General features: G+C 39.0%; 1 protein-coding gene across 29 annotated transcripts in view; it reads right to left on the reverse strand.

Annotated features, from left to right (window-relative positions):
- Positions 1–22,029, reverse strand: part of KHDRBS2 (KH RNA binding domain containing, signal transduction associated 2) — a 380,194-nt gene that overhangs the window by 149,015 nt on the left and 209,150 nt on the right. For all 29 annotated transcript variants that reach the window (XR_003536306.1, XR_003536303.1, XR_003536310.1 and 26 more), the window contains exons 5-6: positions 7,278–7,405; positions 3,665–3,860 (exon numbers count right to left, since the gene is read on the reverse strand). Coding sequence is in view for 2 of the 29 variants with exons in the window: in XM_027696003.1 (XP_027551804.1) it covers positions 3,665–3,860; positions 7,278–7,405 (324 nt within the window). In the remaining 27 variants the exon portion in view is untranslated. The remainder of the gene's footprint in view (positions 1–3,664; positions 3,861–7,277; positions 7,406–22,029) is intronic.

Raw genomic sequence — 22,029 nt, forward strand, 5'->3', positions numbered from 1 at the left:
CTTATTCTTCTCAAGAGAAGACTGCTGAAGTCTATCCCCAGTCTGTAACGATAATACCAATGTTAACTTTCCTTACTATATTTGAGCAGATGTCCAATCAAATCACAGAATCACAGAATCATAAAATGGGTCAGGCTGAAAGGGACTAAATGGATCATCTGGGCCAACCTCCCTGCTCAAGTGGGGTCATCCAAGAACACATGGCACAAGATTCTGTCCAGATGGTTGTTGAATATCTCCAGTGAGGGAGATTCCACAATATCTCTGGGCAATCCGTTCCAGTGCATTGTCATCCACAAAGTGAAGAAGTTTGTGGAGGACTGTCTCCTCTGATAGGGATCCCATGCTGGGAGCAGGGGAAGGACTCTTCTACCTGAGCAGTGGCAGGAACAACGTGTGATGAACTGATGACCATAAACACCATTCCCCGTCTCTCTGCGTCGCCGTGGTGGGGGGAGGAGATAGAGCTTGTGACAGAGGGAGCGGTGGGGGGAAGGTGTTTTTGAAAACTTATTTTACTTCTCGTTATCCTCCTCTGACTTTGCTGGTAATAAATTCAAGTAATATTCCCAAGTTGAGTATATTTTGCCCATGACAGTAACCAGTCAGTGACCTTTCCCAGCCCTTAACTCATGAACCTTAAGTTATATTTTCTCTTCTCTGTCCACTTGTGTAGGAGAGTGATAGAGTAGCTTTGGTGGGCGCCTGACATCCAGTCAGGGTCAACCCACTACAACTGTCTTGTCTCAGCCCATGAGTTTTCTCACTTTTACACTTCTGATTCCCTCCCTGATCCCACCGGGGGGGGAGTAAGCAACTGTGTGGGGCTTAGTTTTTAGCTGGGGTTAAAGCACAACACCAGGTCACAAACCCAGGACCACCCCTTTTGATCCAAGAAGGTGCATAGTTGCTGTCAGTTACACTCTCCATCCAAATTCACACCAATGAACTGTAAAATGATGAAGGTTCATATAGTAACTGGGTTTTCCCTTTTGCATAAATCTTCTAATGTCAGTACCTCCCCTTTCTGTGGGTAATCTTTTGAAGTTCCTCTAAGATACTATCTAGGCTACACACAATGAAAAGCACGTTTCACAAGCAACTAAAGAAAAAGGCATGAGGTGAGTCACTTTCCCTTCCCTCTCAAGCCCTCTTATTTTCTGAAAGTTGTTCCAAACAATTTTCCCTCCAGTTAGGCTTGACATTCAAAATGTTGAACATTAATATATTCACCACAATGACAGGACTTTACTTTTTGTTAGACATTTGCTTTTATGGACTCTCAGAAAGGCCTCAGAAAACCTCAAAATATTTATATATTGGATAATCTAAACTTTTAATGGTTATCGAAACCGATTTGAACAGTTAGATGTTTCAAGCTCAAACAGTCAATACAATATCTGATTAGTAGTGCTCAGCAAGGAGATAAAGATTTCTTTTCAGGAAGAGCTGTTCAAACATTTTACAAAATCTGCTGTAGCCATTCTATTCTATTTATTGACTTCACTTTCAGCTCCACATTTAAATGACTATATTTCATTAGAGCAAAGAAAAATTAAGAATATGGATACTCACAATCAATGACATAGCATTCATGCGTACAACTAATCAAACTCGTGTATATTAAGCAAAAAATGGTGTGAAAGACTGTAGTCAAAAATTAAAAACATAAACACATAAAAATATTGTAATACACTTGTGGGTTGCCTAGAAGCAGAATACAAAGTAAATTGGATAAATAATTCATTACAAATTAGTTTTTCATCTGTAGGATTAAGTGTGAAAGAACAACAGTTACACACGACATTTGTTGCTGGTCAGTAAATAGATCCACTTGCTTTTAGTATCCAGTCAGACACATGATTTATTATACGGTTTATTTGGGAAGAAAAACTGTGTTGATTACTTCCTGTCAAAATAAAACCATTTTCTCTTAAAACATAATTTACAAATCATACATAGATATATGACCATGAACTTTTCCTTGTACCTGCACAGCATCAGAGTTTTAGTTATTATCTCAGTCCATAAGATACCAAAATGATTTAGATTGCATTTAAAAACTTTTATAAAATGAAAAGAGATTTTCATTGCAAACTGGTGCATGATAGCAATCCCATATATTCCTAGACATCGAATATAGATGTTAAAAGGACACAGGAGATGAAAGGATCTCCAAAACATGTGAATTAGTCCTATAAGGCAGTATGTGTTTTGCTGCTATCTAAGAAGGGGAAACAGAAACACAAACACATTTGTTTGGTTTTATTTGATTAATGTATTATAAACTAAAATGACTCTTTTAATTGTGAATATATTTTGTAATTCTAAGAGTGTTAGCATTTCAAAACAATATCGAACTGGCTGAATGCCTTCCTAACCTTGATAATCCTGCCTTAATTTTTCCTCTTGCTTTCCATATATTCACCATCCAGGAAAAGTGTAAGAAATGTTCCCTAAAAACTGCTTAATACTCTAGGACATCTACTAATACTGTAAATGAAAAAAAATTACTCAATTTATAAGCTTAATCTTACATTACAAGGGTTCTGTTTTGACATTTTTCACTCATGGATTAGGAAAGTATGTGTATCTGCATAGAAAGGAAGGTCTCACATTTCGATACTAACAGATAATAATATACTGTCTATCAATGAAGGGTATACTTTTGAAAGTCCTTTTCTTAGCAGGACTTTCATCTCATTTAATGATGGAAACTGTGTTGAGGTAAATAATACCAGAATGACTTTTTCCCCCTCCTTTTTTGCTGCTCTTGCTGAGTTGTGACTCTTGGCATCAACAGAATGTGCATCGCTGTTTTGACATGGTCGTAATCTAATCTCTATGCTACAAATAGAGTTCTACATGGTTGAGTAAAGCTTTAACAACAAAGATTAATTTCTGTTTCATTTTCCTTTCTTCTGTACTAGGAGAACCATTAATTGAATAAAACTGTGTCTTCTCCTAGAGACAGGATAGACGGGATGTTCATCTTACTCTTGGACTTGACATAGGTGGAAAAATTCAGACATGCTATTTGATAGTACTTTCTCCTCTATTTGGATATCTGTTGCTATGGTGATAGTTCCAGGTAGAAACATTAATGAGGATGACTTGAAAGCTTTGATGTGTACAGCACAATTATTTTTAACACCCTATAAGGTGACAGTTAGTTAGTACTGCTCCTTGCTAAAGATTCACCATCGTATCAGCTTTCATGAAAACTACCTGAATTTCTATTTGTTGTGTATCTGTAACACAATGTTTAATACAAATATGTAACGAAAAGGATTCGGAAGAACATCCCACCCCCATTTTCTCACAAAGGATATAATTTGTTATTCCTAGGAACTTGCCTACAGTAACAACTGACTTTTAGTACAAAATATAAATTTTATAATATCTGTATTGCTCTTTTGTGACACCCCGAGAACTACCCAGCATGATCTCTTGTATCCAAAACTAAGCTGTAAACAAATCTAAAAACCCCCATCACCAAGCACAAGATTGCAGACACATTGTATTGCTCAGACTGTTGTTCAACCGCAAGGGGTAAGCACTAGAGACAGAGGAATTATTGACCTGAAGTATTAAATCTCAGCAGTACTTGATGTTCATCACAGAGCTTGGCTCACACATGTTCTGAATGAAAGCAGTTACTTACATAGTCCTCGTAGGCCTCGTGTGCAGGTGGCGGGGGTGGTCTGTAACCTGGGACAGATGGGGCGCCCCTGGCTCGAGGGGTGGGAACGCCCCTTGCCACTGGTGGCACAGGGAGGGCTCCACGGGTCACCGGTGCTCCTCTGGGTGCTTGGGCACCTCGTCCAGGCAGGGGTGGAGGAATCGCACCCCCACGACCCCTGTGGGGAGCAAACAGGAATGATCACTTTAGCATGTACGGCAAGAGAGGACATGTCCCTGCTACCCCATTTTAAAGGTTCTTACATTTTTACTACTATTTAAAGCATCATATAACTGTGGGATTTTGGCAGTTACAATGTCAAGCACTTTCAGACAATAACTTGGTCAGAACTCCTATTATGGAAAGGCATTATTTTTAAGCCCCCCAGTGCCTTTTATACCTGATCCTCTTGTTGCTTGTACTAGTGAAATTCTGAATCATTCTAATTCACAGAGTTGCAGAATTATGCTGAAGTAGTTATAGAGAATGAAGAAAATGAGGAACTTTTTCTCTTGCTCTCAAACTACTTTACAAGAGCAGCCATCACTCTCATTCTCATGTTTATTAGTGGGCAGGAGAAACAGACTGGCAGAAGATGTTGCAGGATGGCAGAAACTTGCAAGGCAAAGTAGAGGAAGAGTATAAAAGGAGAGCAGTAACTTTCCTTCCTGTCTAATTTAGTTCAGCACAAAGGAAGAGCAGCATGGAATTCTGCTTTCCCCCACTGCACAGAGAGAATAGAGCATATAAACAAGCAGGGAAACAGTTCTAGTGTCCTTCTGGCTACTTTTGCTATACCTGCCTCACTGTACTAATTAGTAAGTCAGAAGAAGCTGTTACTCTTTACAGAAAGGTTCTTGTAACTATACCATATAATGAATTAGAAGTGGAGTATATCAGGGAAGCAGTCTGGATGGGTTTTGTTTCAGAGCAGCGTGCTCCCAAATGTGCTGCCCTTTCTGAAGACTGGGAGTGCCAGATCCAGAGCTGTGGCTCTTTCCCTGCTGAGACAACCAAATGCAGAGCACTAGCTTCTGATGTTCACTACTTTACTACAAGTTTCAGTAGCCAATTTTAGACTTACACAATCACTGAATGGTTTGGGTTGGAAGGAACCTTCAGAGAGCCTCTAGTCTAAACAGCCTGCCTTGGGCAGGGACATCTTTCACTGGATCGAATTGTGCAAAGACGTGTCCAACTTGACCTTGAACATTTCCAGTGATGGGGCATCTACAACTTCTTTGGGAAATGTGTTCCAGTGTTTCACCACTCTCATTGAAAACAATGTGTTCCCTATGTCCAATCTCTTTCAGTTTAAGACTCGTAAAAAGCCTCTCTCTGTCTTATAAGCCCTCTTTACATATATGGAATGGTTGCAACGAGGTGACCCCAGGGCCTTCTCTTCAACATGCTGAACAATCCCATTTTCCCAGCCTGACTTCACAGGAGAGGCACTCCAGTCCTCTGATGATTTTTGTGGCCTTCCTCTGGACCTGCTTCAACACGCCTTTCTTGTGCTGAGGACGCCAGAGACGGATGCAACACTTCAGGTGGGGTCTCACAAGGGCAGAGTAGAAGGGCAGAATCACCACCCTCAACCTGCTGGACATGCTGCTTTTGATGTAGCCCAGAATACGTTTGGCCTTCTGGGCTGTGAGTGCACATTGCTGGAACTTGTCCAGCTTTCCACCTTCCAATATCCCCAAGTCCTTCTCTGCAGGGCTGCTCCCAATCCCCTCACTCCCCAGTCTGTGCTGACACTGGTGATTACCCACATGCAGGACCTTGCACTTGGCCTTGTTGAACTTTATGAGGTTCACACAGGCCCACTTCTCAAACCTGTACTGGTCCCTCTGGATGGCATCCTTCCGTCAAATGTATCAACCACACTACCATAAATATGTTTTTTTAATAAAATAAAAATTTGTTTAATACCATAAATACCATAAAATAAATACCATAAAATTTGTTTTCTTAATATTCCCCTCGGATTTTTGACTGGAAAATAGGGAAACCATCCAACATCATAGGATTTGTGCAACTGATTCAATCAGTAAGGTATTTTGCAGGAATTGGGGGCCAGCACTCCACTGATTATCCTTTGAACATAATTTAAAAGCTGCCAGTTTGTTGCAGTGATGTTCTGAACATCATTATTAAGTTCCAGAGATCTTAGCTATAAGGAAGACTGAGTCCAAAAAGACTTTGAGTGGAAGATGGTCATGCATGGCAACTGTAAAAATTTCTATGTATGTGCATGATATGGTTTGGAGCTGGCTCCCTGCCAAGTCTCCAAACCTTACCACAAGAAGTCCGTCCCCCCCCAAAACCAAGGGATAAGAGGGAAAAAAAAACAACCAAGAAAACCGAAACGAGAGAGAGACAGCTTGGTAAGGTTTGGAGAATTAGCAAAGAATATCTTACTACTCTCCTTGGGACAACGGAGAGTCACGCTGGAGTGACTGCCGGCAACCTCCGCCTCCCAAGGTCGACAAGGCCTTACCAGACCTCACTCTCCAACCTGGCAGACTCAACAGTAGGGAAACCCGCACCTCCAAAGCCGCCGGAAAGAAAGAGGGCAAAAGCCTCTCCTCCTTTCTTCTTATACCCTGGCTTACGTAAAAATAGTAGGGAATACCGGGTAAATCTGGGCACTTCCTTGGTTACAAACTGGTCACCAAGGAAGGCCTAGACTAAACTACCACAGTGCATCATGCTACTGATAAAAAAATCCATCCAGGAAGAAATGACAGAAAACATGGTAGACATCTTCAGGGAAAAAAAAAACAAACCCAAGGGTCATAGGCAAGAAGCCTGTTCAACTGCCAAAGAACTCCTATGTCAGCATAACATAAGCTTATGCTACTTCCTCCAAAACAAAAGTCAGTTTTTTAAGACCAATCCTGAAATTATCTCTATGGAGGGAAGACTAGAAGTAGCTAGGTAACTTAGATGCCCAAGGCAACAAATTTCTTAGGGATTCACAGCGAAAAATAAGTCTGAAAGAGTGCATTTATATTTTACACTGGCTTTAGGAACAAGCAGAGATATCTGTTATCTAGATATGAAAAAATACTTGGAAGAATTCAGGAAACATTCATACACCAATGTTTTTAGATTACGTCAACCAAATTCATGTAAAACCGATAACCTATCAACAAATATGTAATATAATATATATTATTTTTATATATAAACTGTAATATGTATAAAAAAGTAATTATTTGGCAAATAAAGTTCCATTCAGATTATGTAGTCTTCTCAGACTATACTATTTTTTAGCCAATGATTTTATGCTACTGACCATACTGGTACATTGCTAGCATAACAATATTCTTTCCTAGAAATATCCTTTCATTGGCTTCATAATCTGCTCTCATTTGTTGTTTATTACTTGTATACTATCCACTGTAGCCTGTGAACTGTAGACCAGAGAACCTGGCACAACACAGACTACACAAGTTATCAAAAGACAAATATTTTGGTTTACTGACCAGCATGTGTATGTGATTTTCTTTTTTTTTTTTAACTATGATTTTTTTACTATTGTTTACACTTTCTAAAGCTATTAGCATAATAGTTCAAGTTACCACACCTTGAAGGAGCTGCAGGTGGCACACGGATCCCTCTTCCTCGAATGCCCCGTCCACGTGATGAGTCCTCAGAACCATTCAAATACGACAGTTCTCTCAGCTGCTCCTGGCGAATTTCATCATTATAATCCTGAAATGCAAAAGGTGAAACTTGCTGAAACTTTGTATTTTGGCTGAGCTGTCAAACCACTCAAACCATAAATTCCATGGATGGTATTTGGGTGACTTGTTCTGCATTATCATTGGTATGCTGAAAAATTGTACAGTGGGAGTGGACAACCACCTAAAATATGTGGGCAGAAAAATGTATATGGGTAGTGAAGCTGATCATAAAGAGCATGAACATGTAAAATAAAATACACAAGGCATAGAACACATAAACATAAAGAAATATATCTATATGCAAAATGTAAATGGACTTTCATATACAAAAGGTACTATTCTCAAAAAACTTGTAATTAGATAAAAAATTAATTTTATAAATATTTGATATTTTTGGCAAACTTCCCTGGCTACCTTTATGGACTTAAAACACAAATTCCACCTTACATTGCACCTTAGCATAACTGGATGATTTAATCCAATACCAATTAGCATCACTGAATGTAGCCTTCAGTTATTTTGTATATCCTGAAAGGAGCTCTTGCTTTAGGACTCAAGTATTAAATGAAATAAAATAGGCCCATTCTAAGTCAGCAGGGTATCAACTCCAGCACTGTAATTTCTGATGGCTCAATAAATATCAGATGAACTTCCTTTTCTTACTGATACAAAATAGAATCACAGACTCACAGAATGGTTTGGGTTGGAAGGGACTTTAAAGATCTAATTCCAACCTCCTTGACACGGAAACCTGCAGAAAAAATCCCTCACAGCACCATTTTCGGCGAATGAATTCAAGCAGGACAGACTTTTGTCCATGAAGAATTCTCTTGTAACTTTATTACTCCATACCCATATACAGACTCTCTACCGACCCTGGGTCCGAGCTATCCAGCCAGGAAGATGTTACTTGTCTGCACACATACCATACAACCACTCCTGTGGCTGCCTTCAGCCACGAAGAACAATCATGCTTCAAGCAGCTTTCCAGCTTGACCTTGTTATTCTTTTCCCATACACACTAATCTTAGCTCTGGCTCTCTCAGGACCACAATATTTTTGCTTTAATATTTTCTTCTTCTTCTATCATCCAGATGGCTGGTGTTGTCTTGTTTAGCTGCTCCTACAGACACCTTGTTGACTTCTTTGTTGGAATGCATGTTTGGAAGAGGAGATCCTTGAAATTAATCAGCTCTCTTGGGCCCCTGTCCCTCCGGGCCTCTATCTCACCAAGCAGCTCCCTCAAGAGGCCAAAGTCTGCTCTTCTCAAGTCCAGGGTAGAGCTTGCTGTGCATCCTCCTTGCTGCCCTAAGGATCTTGAACTCTACTATTTCATGGTCACTGCAGCCAAGGCTGTCCCGGAGCTTCATATTCCCCATAGCCTCTCCCTGTTGTTGAGGACAAGGTCCAGCATAGTGTCTCTCCCTAATGGCCCCTCTAGCATTTGAAAAATGAAGCTATCCTCAATGCATTCCAGGAACCCATGTGCCCTGCCTGTTGTCCCTCCAACAGACATCAGGGAGGTTGAAGTCCCCCATAAGGACCAGGGCTTCTGAATGAGAAGCTGTTCCTCTCTGTCTATGGAGTGTTTCATCCACTATAATACATAGTGGGCAATTTTTACTTATGTTACAAGCTTTGTCTCAGTCAGAAGTTCCTTTTTCTTTAGCTTCTTTCCTTTGTATTCAGCTCTTTGCAGGCTGATCACAGTACTAAGAGTCACTCCAGTAGCCAGCTTGCTGGCAGTATAATCATGTGACAGCTAATTATTGCTTCAAAACAGAATGAATTTCAGCCTTTCAGTCCTTCTATCCTTCCACAGGCAAGTGCCACTGGCTGTCATGCAAGGGTCTGAAAATGCTACTTCTTGGGTGAGTGACCATCCAGGGCACATTACAAGTGACACCTCTTTTAGCCAAGTTAAAAATCAAGCCAACAGTGAGATGGAACTGCGGCCTTACTTGTTCCCTTCTAGGGAGTGTAACTGGAGTAAAAACTATTAATGAAATTCAGAAAAAAGCTCCATTTACACAATATAGTGTGTGATAATTGCAGCACAACCATAATTAAAACCAAATCCCTAATTTGCTAATAAAGTACATAATGGCTTTCAGTTCGCACCATACCCAAATCTTTTTGCACATTTTTCTATCATTCTAATGTTAATGGCAATAAGCAAAGACATCTTCCGAAGTCAATGTGCTCTGTAAAACACAGAGGGAAAAACACAGATAGAATCAATGAAATCACATTTGCAGAATTGTTGAACCAGGTACTATCTACTGTGCCCTGCTTAATATCATTTGTTATTCACACTGGCTTTTCAAGGATTAGAACTTCAAACTTGCTGTTTGAGTTTACCCTTCAGATTCCACACCAGTGCTGGGACTGAACTTCATTAATAATGCAAGTACATTTTGATTGAGGAAGAAGTAGGCAGGAAAAAAAAAAGAGAAAGGACCTGCAAGGGACAGAAACTGGAGTTTCTGTGTTGCTGTGTTAACCTCTCCTTTGGAATATTGCTGTATAAATGGATTCTATCAGAAATTGCCTCAAAGCTGCTATTCCTTCCTCAGGCAAAAATATAATTTAAAATCATTGTATTGACGAAACAGAAAATCCAAATTAAATTTATAATACACAACAAGATCTGGAAATCTTCACCATACTGTTATGCAATGGCATAACAGGTTATTTAGAGTACACGTTATTTTACTGCATGTCCAATGAAGAAATATGTATAATGTATTTTGAAATGGCAAGATAAAGACAACAAAGTACACGGAAGATGCTGGGACATATATCTTGAAAGAGAAAGATTTCACTTAAAAAAAATAATTCTATGTAAATAATTTATCTTATGTTCCCCTCAAAAAGAATAATTAGGATCATAATTTCTAAACCTTAAACCTGAAATTAGCAGAAATGCTAATTTCAACTCTTTCATTAAACAGAAACATAACACTGAATTAATCTTTCATAACTGCTATGAGTATAGCTACAGTCAGAGTATCTATTTAACTGTAGCTGAGTTCAGAGCCTAGCACAGCAGCAAAATTATGTTACTGACCTTTCATATAGATCTAGTCCCAAGAAAGAGCACGTGTTGCAAGACATACCTATACTGAAGAAAGCAGTAGTATATTGTGTTTCAGAAAAAAACCACCCCACTTCTTATATTAAAATAAGCTCATGAGAAATGTTCTGTACTTTATAGCTTTTCTTATAGCTCTCTAATAGTCTTATAGCTATTCTTACAGCTGATGTTTTGTTCTTGTTTATATCCTTAAAAACATTATTACCTTTAAACAGCTTTTCCATTTACTGATGATGTGAAGGGTGCCATTGGCTCATATCATGGTGGCCCGTATTTACAAACACTGTGAGCTAACCACCCATGCCCATGACTGTTCACCCAAACACAGATCTTGACTTTAGAAATACCAAGGATTTACCATTTCAGCAATGTCAGTAGCACCCAGGGCCACCATAAATTTTAATATTTATGTAAATGCGTAAAACCCCAAATTACATATTTAGATAAAACTTTTAGTATTCTAGAGTACATCAACACATTTACCCTAAATTACCAAAATTATGTTTATTAGCGAAGGTTGGGAGTGATTAATTAGGTTGGTCAGAGTCTGACTGGTGGCAGCTCACCCACGGGCCCTTCTGGCAGCAGTGGCAGGAGGTGCAGCAGAGAGGGGAAAGCCTATAAGCTGCAAGAGAACTCAATAAACCATTTTGGTAAAAAAATAGCAAAGTATGACGCAAGCTGCAAAACCTGATCTGAATTAACAAAAACATTGTATTGACAAGGGAGGAGAGTTAATAAAGAAATCAAAGGGTAAGGCATAGACAAACGAAATGGATTTTGGGAATATATATCTATCATTACCATAACAAAGGCTCATAGAAGTCAAGGATAAATCAATCCCTTAAGGACTGTGATCTCCTGTCCTGATGTACTCTGCACATTTAAGTTCTATTATAATTCTATTAATAAATACCATTACTCTTATCTAGGGCAGCTGAATTTCATTCTCACCAGATAGTTAGGGGGAAAGTAATTTAGGTTAAATGCAAACTACCTTAAGAATGCAGTTATATGTGTCAAATCTAAAATGATAACACAATTCATCGCACTGACAATTGTGAAGTATGAATAGGGCTCATTTGGTCCCTTACACAGGTGACATTTTACAGCATATACACATTCCTCACACAGTTAAGCTAGCCATGTATCATGTGAAGAGCAGACTACCCTTCATGTATTGTTGCTACTACTAGGACAGATTTACGTCTATCTTAATTTTACAAACAACTACATATTAACACCTCGTATCTGAGTCATCAAATTCCTTGATTTTAACTGAATAAAAAAGTAGTAAAAAACCCCCTTTGCTTGGAGTTATTTTCTCTATAGCTATTAAAGTGCTGCCTTTGACCTATTTTCAGGCACCTTAAATTCCAATTAGCCTAAAATTTCCATTAAGTACCTGCTTCAGAAAACTCACAGCCAGACAATGGGACATAAGACCCACTGAATTTTAGGTAGAGCTAGGTGATGGGAATATGGCCCTTTTGTTTTTGATTTTTTTTTTGTTTGGTTTGGTTTGTTTTTCAGATGTGTACTGATTTTGGACACTGAAAGAGACACTGTCCACATGCTCTCTTGTGTATATGGGGAAGCACTAAGACTGTGAAAATAACTGGCAGTGAGGAATTCCTGGAGTCCCTGTTTCACTCTGTTCTCTGTGGCCCTACAAAGGTGAACTGTACTATAATTCAGCTTCAAAGCATGGTGAGAACCACTCATCTGGACTCATGGAGTCAGGATCTGCAATTCAGTATACTGAAAAGGCCAAGAATCCCAGAATTCCCACTTTTTAATTGAGTGCTTTAATATCAGGCTGTTACAAAAAAGAATAGCACTGGCTGCTCAGTACCAAAAGAGCTTGATGAACTAATTCCTGAGTTGACAAGATATTTCCTGTTATTTCTTTACATTTTAAGACCCTGTTCTTGGGGACCCCTGGTGGCCTAGTGGTTAGTATGTGGGACTCTCACCGCTGCGACCCAGGTTCAAATCCCAGTCCCCCGGGCAGATGGAGCTCGTTAGCCCTGTGAGGCCATCCATCTATGAGAAGGTCACTCTAAACAAACCTACGTCCTGAGGACCTCACTGCCATTGTCCAAGCTTGCTTGGCCCCGGCAGATGAACCTTAGGATTAAAGGGTGGGCTCAGTTCAGCGCATGCTGTGTCTCACCTAAAAAAATCCATTGCGCAGGCTGGAAAGGTAAAAGACCTTTCCCAAAATCTTTTTTTATTTTTATTAAGACCCTGTTCTAAGACTCCCAATACTTCCAATATAAACATATCAGACCTTTTAACCACATATCCATAGCATCTCTCTATCAGTCTCTAGTTAGGAAACTTACAACAATTGTGCCAGATAGATCGGATAGCCCTCTCCAACACCTAAAATTTGGGTGAGAGGTGGGCATGCAAATTAGGTGCTGCACCTGAATCAGGGCAATCTCCAGTGTTAATAAAGGCTGGGGGTTGAACAGATCGAGAGAAGCCCTGCTGAGAAGGACTTGAGGTGCTGGTGGATGAGAGACTGGACATGAGTCAGCAATGTGCACTTGCAGCCCAGAAGGCCAATTGTATCCTGGGCTGCATCAAAAGCAGCATGGGCAGCAGGTCAAGGGAAGTGATTCTGTCCTACTCTGCTCTGGTGAGACCCCACCTGGAGTGCTGCATCCAGCTCTGGGGTCCCCAGCACATAAAGGACATTGACCTGTTGGAGCGAGTCCAGAGGAGGCCACCAAGTTAATCAGAGGGATAGAGCACCTCTGTATGAGGAATGGCTGAGAGAACTGCTCAGCATGAAAAAGAGAAGGCTTCAGGGTGACCTGATTGCACCATTCCAGTACCTGAAAGCAGGCTACGAGAAAGATGAAGAGACCTTTTAGAAGGTCATGTAATGACGGGACAAGGGGGAGTAGCTTCAAAGAAAGATTTAGATTAGATTAGATATTAGTAAGAAATTCTTTACTGTGAAGGTGGTGTGACACTCCAACAGGTTGCCTAGAGAAGTTGCAGATGCCCCATCCGTGGAAGTATTCAAGCACAGGTTGGATGGGTCTTTGAGCAATCTGATCTAGTGGAAGGTGTCCATGGCAGGAGAGTGGGAACTAGATGATCTTTAAGGTCCCTTCCAACCCAAGCCATTCTACGATTCTATGATCCGCACTTTCAAACTTCATCCTTTGTCTCTTTAATATTAATTCAAAGTTCATTGCAAAACGAGATTCATCTGATCTGAGACCACTCCCAACCACGCAATTCCTACAAAGTTCATCAGAACTGTGGGAACTGGCTCTAGCCCACCCTACATGGGTGTCTGATGGGTATGTCACATGTTCTCAACAGTATACAGTGGAGCTCAAAACCAACAGCTGTTTTGATGTTCCTAGATAAGGCCCACACTCTCTGAACCCATGTTTAATGTATATGCATGGTTTCCTGGTTACCTACAATCAAAGCCATCTGTTAAGATGGCTTTTTGCCCATTTGCAGATTGATCTAGTTATTTCACTAGAGCATAGGTGCCAGGTAATGATGGGTTTAGACGGACAGCCTGCAGTGCACCACAAGTGACAATGCTTCTGCCAGAATTACTCTAATACTACACGAGCAACACATGCCTCTTTGCATTTGCCCATGTATATTGGCACTTAAGTAAGGCCATTTTGTGTGCATGCAGTTCTCTGGCAGACAGTAACCCCAATAAATACATAAAAACATAAATATAAATCCATCTGAGCCTCAGAAAGAAATTATTTTCTCTAAGCAATCAGCAACCTAGCCAGATTCATAGCCATAAATGTTTTGCACTTTCACTTGCCACATATGCAAAAAATTGCTGTCTTTACTTGCTTATAAAATCTGTCTGAAAAATAAACCTTAATTGTGTGGATCACCCTTAGAGATTGAAACACATAAAATAGACCATGCATTTCTCTCAGTAGTGGTCTGAATGTGTTGCAGCCAATATGAGTTACAGCTTCTAAATGCCTATGGGCAGAATGCAAGCAGACATAAGCTAGAGCCACGTATACTTGCCTTTGAGGTTAGTTGACAGCTGGGGGATTTGTCAGCTTGCCACAGAGAGCACTCACCCAAGCGTGGATGTCATTTTTCTCTTTGAGCATGCACAATTAAATCTGCCTGGCATCATCAGCATGGGGCGCCGCACTCTACAAGCAGTGTGGAAGGGAGGGGGAATGTCTTGCTCCTCGGCATCTGAAGAGAAGCTGCCAATCCCACGGTGTAAATTGTACATAGGCAACTGCTATGAAACTTTGACCCAGATATTTTAGTCTTTGATAGAACAGAGCAAAATATGCCTCATCTAATTGTATAATCAATTTAAATTTTGTTTTTCATACTAAAGAGACCCTTCAACAGAAGATTATTTCAGTTTACATGGAAACGCTGTTAGCCACACAAAATAACCACACTGAAGATGGTTGCATGGCGTTTGAAAAACTTGCAGAAATCTGTATTAAATTTCAGCCATTTATCCCAATTTGTTCCACCCCTCTTGCTCACAAGCCCCCAAACAAATGGATACTGTGGTCTATAATTCATTCAAATGGCAGCTATGTTGCCACAGAAGTCAGTTAGCTGGCAGCTCCCTATCCCTGAATTTAATTCCAAGTGAGTCCTGGCTGTCAGAGACTTGTGCTTATTTACAGTTGCCACTTGAAGGAGACATATAAGGGAATTGATAATACGAACAGGGGGCACATAACAGGTTGCAGGAAGGGTGGTGTAGCCACCTAATCCTAAAGAAATTGTTATGGATTTGCACTGGATGTTTACACTGGCGGTTAGGAAGGAAGGAATATGAGATGGCTGGTTTTCCTCTGGGAAAACCCAGTTGCTTCAGAGGCAAGGAGAGGTGTAGGACTGCCACTGTTCTTCTCCAGCTGTTTGCTGAAGCTCTGCTACTACTGAGATCACTAACTGCTATTAAGGCTGGAGTAACCATCTACTATGATCTACAGTAAAGCCAACAAAAGTAACAAGCTATACATAGCACCTATGCATCCTTTTTTATTCCAGCTATGACAGGTGGAATTGCCACCTAGATTGCCTCCTGCTATCTACCACTGTAGGTTTACAGACCCCCCGTCACGGATAACAGGGACAGCAACAGCAGCCAGCAAAATTCAGACACGTTTACTCTTGTTTAGTGTGCCTGTCTCATCCAGCCTGGCTACTGCTATACTCTCTAAGTCCCATGTGGCACAATAAACAAAAGATGCTGCTTGTCCTGAGGAGACTGGAAAGAGCAATGAAGGATGAGAAGTCTGTGCAAGAAAATATCTTACTACAGGTTTGTGGAGTGCCCTTTCTTTTATGGCTTCTGAATCACTTTAGAACTTTAAAAAATGCCACTAGGTGATAATCTGTACAAGTTGATAGCGCATAGTACACTGGACTGAACTTGATACATGACACAGGAATTAATTTTTAAAGAAATTTTAGTGGGTTTTTTTTACTTATTGCATTACAGAGTAAAGATAATATGAGCTGTCTTTGAAGTAAGGACTGTCTTGGCAAGTACTAAATTTATTTTACAGATGCAGAACAGAAATGTTCTTAATAGTGCTACTAGCATATACTGAAATCTATTAAAAACCACAGTCTGATTCTACGTCAGGAGATAGAGAATATCTTAAATCCTGTCAGCACAGACCTTGCTGTACCATTCTGAGAGCAGAAGCTGGCAGAAGGGTGATTTGTCACAGCAAGCACTGTTTTTCAACAGAGTTGTGGGGATGGTAGCATGGCATGTGTGTTTGGTTGTCAATTTTTCTAGAAAAAGGATTTCTCCAGACTAATTCAGGTTCTGGTCTAGATCCTGCTGCATGTGGGTCCCCTTAGGAACCCTGAATCTCTCTTTGATCATCCAGTTTAGCCATAGTCTGTGTCTGGAAAGTTTTTTTGTAGGCTCAGAATAAACATGCTCTTGACTGAAGCAGCACTGTCTCCTCTCCTGATGGCACTGCACCAGCACCAGCAGCATCACTGCCTAGCACAGCTGCTTGCCAGAGAACAAACTGGTGGCACAGACTGGGACAAAGCTGGACTGACAGTAAGAAAAAGGATGAAGACGAAAACTCCTTCCAGGAACCTCAGGTTGCCATGAGGGCTTAGCTTTGGAAGGCAGCAGTGCCTTGGCATTTTCTCTAGCCAGAGGTCAAGGCAGAAAACACTGCATCTGTATTTCTCCTGCACTCCTTCTACACAGCAATCTGACTAACCCAAACTGAACAGCACAGCACATCCAGAGCCAAGACGTTTTTGCATAGTAAGGAGAAAAATGAAACATGCTGGGAAGATGGTCTGTAATAGCACTGTAAAAATATAAAAGCAATTTTCACTGCTGGAATCAAAGATATTTTAAATCTACTTCGTTTGTACTGCTATAATCTAAATTAGTTTCATTGCTGACAGATTTATGGATAGCCAGGGTAATGGTACAGAGGACAGTCACAGAAGAACAAGTAGGTATGCGAGGGTCCCCCTCTTCATACTAAATTTAACAAGCATGAGGAAAAGACAGTGAAAAGACGCTACTATTGAACCCCAGAGTTGCCACAAAAGCTAGAAATATTAAAATATATATATTTATATATAGCTGTATTTATGCCTTACCACAGAATTGGCATAAATATGGCTATTTAGAAAAGATTTTAATACTTTTACCTTCAGTGAACTTTTTGAAGTTTATGCCTAACTTCAAGTGAGAAAGAGCAGAAATACAGAAATAAATAAACAAATATATTGAAAAGAAAAGAAACATATCAAACAAGAAAAGTTGAAGTCATGTCAGTGGAAAACCAAAACAAATGGCAAGCTCAACAAATTAGCAAAAAGTACTTTCTCAAGAATGTAAGTTTAAAACAGCTGATTTAATAATCCATTAGGCAGGTATGTATCAGGTATAAGATGTTTTAGGTTTGGTCTTTTCAGAATGAGATTTGAGACAAAAGGAGAGATGATTAAGGAAATGACAAGCAGTAAAAAGAGGTAGAAAATAATTTACAGAAAAAAAGCTTAGACCTTGTACAGATTATAGATATGTTCACTCCCAAGTGTCTCTCTACTCTTTTTAAAGTACATGGTGCATCAAAGATTAGGAATGAAGTGTATAAAACTGAGTAAGTAATTAATGCATCCAGATTTGGGTTTAAGTATTGTCAGAGTTTCTAGCTAAACAATTTAATATATAACATGATTAAAATATCTTGCAACAAACGTGGGTAGAGCCCTTCTCAAATCTTTGTTCACGAAGCCTAGCCATGATGATGATGATGATTAAAATATTATCAGTTCTGTATTTGTTTTTTAATTTGAATATATTTTATTTTGTTAATGCATAAGCCCTTTAAATAAGATCCACCAGGAGATATGGCATCTATATTTATAATGTCTCCTTTCCTTCTCTGTAGCACGCATTAAAGAAGATTTCAGATACTTTAACCAAATTACCACTTTTTTTCCCTTGTTAACAGAATAGCCTCTAATTCCTGCTTATTACCAGGTAGCAAGAAGTCTTCTAGCTTCTTACACTTCTTCATGGTTGCTGTATCTAATGTATCACTTTCGAGGTGGCTGCACAAGAAGACCAACTTCAGATAAAATACAGACTATATAGGCTCGAGGAGAAAAGTAAAATAAGTTCCACAGCTGAAGGACCCTCTCATTAAAAATATCTGAACAGAAGCAACAAGATCCAGATCAAGCCCAGCTATTAATCCAAGGAGTGGTAGTGTGGCAGAGGGTGAGATGTAGGCAGTTATGTGGAACGCTGCCAGAAAACTTACAGGTAAAAAACGTATTTATAAACAGCATCCAGAAGTAGAAAATCCAATTTTAAACACCTGCATTTATCGCAAGATATTCCATTTAGTATATGAGCATCTGTATTTCATCCCACCTTCTGCATTCACTCAAGTGTTGCTCCAAATATGCATCAGGTAACCTTGATGATATTCACTGGACAGAGAAGCAAACTGTATTCTAAAGAGGAAAATCTCAGGTATACTGAGAGATGTAAATGGCATTAAAAAAAGTCAGACTTAACTATCATATTCCCTAGATTCATTAGCACATAACTTATTCAACTCTGACTCTCAAGTCCATCAGTGTATTTTCTTATAAACTGGTTTATTTTTCTTGAAATGCTACATGATAGAATTTAATCTAAACTTTTGAAGAGTTTTATGATGATAATCTTAGCATTGAAGATTAAACTCCAACTTTCTGATATCTGAACATATTTCCTGTAATAAAAGAAACAAATAGAATTCAGTACTTTTCTATCATTTCCAAGCAATGTGATCAGGAATTAAACATGACAATAAAAGGGGAAAAGAGGGGCTTTTGCACCTGCAAACATTTTTACATTTGTTTTAATTTTTAATAATATTTATATTTTATAATATTTATAGTATTTATATACACATATATTTATAATACTTAAATAATGGCATATAAGGATATATATGCTTATTATGAATGCTCATCACTGAACTGTTTCAAAATGTTTAGGTCTCTTTGAAGCTATTAATCTGGACCCTTATCAAAGAAACACCTAAATAAATTCAATTCTGTGCTATGAGTCAGAAATCCATAAGAAGGGAATTATTAATTTACTGTCCTTTTTATTCACAGAGATGAAATTCTTTTCTTTTTCTTATGTTATAGAGGAAAATGCTCACATAAGAACTGGGTGAAAGGAATGCTCACAGAACTTTTTCAAAGCCAAATGTAAATCACTCTTTTACATTAGAACTAAATTCTTCAGTCTTTCCTAAATAGTAAAGCAAAAAGTTTCTGTAATTGTTTACTAAATTAGTGTGAAAGCAAATATAGGTATTTAAAATACAGCATATATTGAGGACTGGCTCCAAAGTCAATATTATTGATTACTAATGTGGCTAACATTATCCTGGCCATAAATTTCCTTTCTTAAAGTTTCATTCTGAATTGAGATAGTGAAAATAGGGTTGAATAATTAGGAAATGAGAGTGATCTTTTCTTTTTTATCCTAGAAATACAAGGTCAGATTGAGGAGGTGTTATATAAGTAAGCACAACTCATATGCTCTGCAGTACTTTGCTGAATTCAGTGCCACCTTAAAAGTGGACTCACTAATTCCATTTGGAAAGAGGATCCTGGGAGCTGTTAGCCAAGTGCCACATAAGGTGAATTTGCCAAGCAAGTTTCCCATTCAGCACGAATGTGGTACATTGATTCAGAGCCCATGCGCGAGAGCCACGGACTCCACCTGCATTCAGGACTTCAGGGCAGTTACCCTACACATACAAACCCAATCAACACACCCAAACCAGGCACCCAGAGCCTTGCCATCTTAACATCTAAATATCAGTAAATAGCTGTCACTTTATATTACACGTTTTCTCACCAAAAAATTACACAAACTTACAGTTGAATTATTTGGAACTGAATACAAGTGATTGTGAACCCATTCATTCCAAGCTATTATTTAAGCCTAATTAACCTAGTTCTACAGTATTGATTTTAGAAGCATGGAAATACATGCTACACATTCCTTCTGGTTTTCCATTCCATTCAAGTAAAATGTTCTAAATTTAATGAAATGTGTCAAGTCAAGTTTTGGACAACTAAATACTTTGTCTTTCAATAAAATAATTCACTTCATCATAGAAAATATGAGTGGACACCAAAGAAATAACAGTAACTTCATCACTATTGTTTTGTTGAAGAAAAGAGTGCTATAAATGGAAGTAACTGAGACTAGTTTATTTCTTCTTTCTCATAATTCAAATGATCAATTATTTAAACTGAAATGTATTTAATTAAAACCAAAACATTTAATTTAAATAAGTTTTTACTGCCATTTGTTTTAATGAATTATCTGGACAGGTACTGGATATCAATGTCTCATAATTCATTTAAATTCAGCATAGCAAGCCAAGGCAAACATATATGACTTCATCACACCTCCAGGTGCTGAGTATTCTCAGCTTCCAGTGGCTGCAACTAATCCTACTTCACAGCAAAGGTTAGATTATTTTGTTGAACTTAAGTTTCACAGACCTGGGGTTTATGATGTTAAAGTCACCAATCTGGGCAGATCTGACTAACCCCTAGTTATTTACACTCACCACTGCTCAGGCTAAGTGGATTGGGTAAAAGTCTCAAGATTCTTCTGGACTCCTAAAACCTCCTATAAATCATCTGGGTTCAAAATTTCTGTCTTAACCTGAAATTTTGATGTCCAGGCTTTCCCAGAGCCTCACTAAGGCATTCTGAGAATTATCATACCTCATACTGCTGTTAAAAACCCAGAGATTTTTCCATCACTCAACTTAGTGATTTCAGGGTACACAAACTGCAAAATTTTAACTGCTCCCAAGCCTGCTCCTGTAGGTCTGTTCACCAGCAGATAAACCATTAGCTTTATTTCTTTGCACATGACAATAATGAGAAGATAGATATCAGACACCTATTCTTGCCTGTGCTCCTTCCATTGAGCACCCACTGCTTTGTCTCTAAAGGAAGAAATTGCAACTAACTTCCAAAAAATGCTCTCTATCACCATTACCACGTTTGTGCCAACTGTATGATTGTGAATTTATTTTTATTTTGAAATATTTGGCAAGCTCTGTTGCAGGATTCTTCAATCTCAACAACCCCAAAAGCAAGTCCATCCCAATCCTACACTTCCTTCTCTATAAGGAAGCAGTTCAAGCGCTTCTACCTTTTCTTTGCAAACTCTGGACTCTGTTGTAATACACTGCTCCCCTTGAATATTTTTTATGCTCCTGAAGTATACAGTGATTCCAGACTAGTAAGGACTATCACCTATACCTTTTGAAAAGGGTTTTGAAGCATGAATAGGTTGAGAGAGCTGTTAGAAGAATCTTTTTTTAAACACTATAATATATATGACTGAGCAATATATTAGTCTCTCTTATTGAGCATATCCCATAGTTTCTTCAATACTGGAAAACCTACAAACAAGTCTGTCTTAATACAAGCAGAGCCTTACAAGTGCCACATTTATGCAATTGTCTGATGAGTACATCAGGTCTTCTTGTTTTAATTGGAAATTTCACCTCACTGACTGCTTTCATTTGGATTCATTTCAGATTAGCAGAGATTAAGCATCTGAGAGAAACATCAGTTCTTGTGCATAAACCTGGATTCAAAGAAATTAAGGATACACCATAGTAACCTATCCAGTAGCTTCTCAAACACTGCCAGGTATACTGCACAAACCAGGAGCACTTCACATTTCTCCAGGTTTTGCCCTATTGGCAAAGCAATCTTTCCTTTGCCCCTCTAGGGCCATTTCCCAGCACCAACTTAAAATATCCAGAAACAAGAAAAAAGGCTGCATGTGCTAAAGAATGCAATGCAATCCACCATCAACTCATTTTTTATACAGTCAACACAGTAATGTGAAAACGTTGCCCTTTTCCCCTATCTTTTTTTAAACCAAAACATCTGAGGGAGGCTCAGGGATTGGTTGAAGACTCAACTATGACTTAGTAGAATATTTCTTCTGTATCCTA

The sequence above is a fragment of the Neopelma chrysocephalum genome, unplaced genomic scaffold (genome assembly GCF_003984885.1).
Source record: "Neopelma chrysocephalum unplaced genomic scaffold, ASM398488v2 Primary Assembly neopelma1_104, whole genome shotgun sequence".
Taxonomy (NCBI): Eukaryota; Metazoa; Chordata; class Aves; order Passeriformes; family Pipridae; genus Neopelma; species Neopelma chrysocephalum.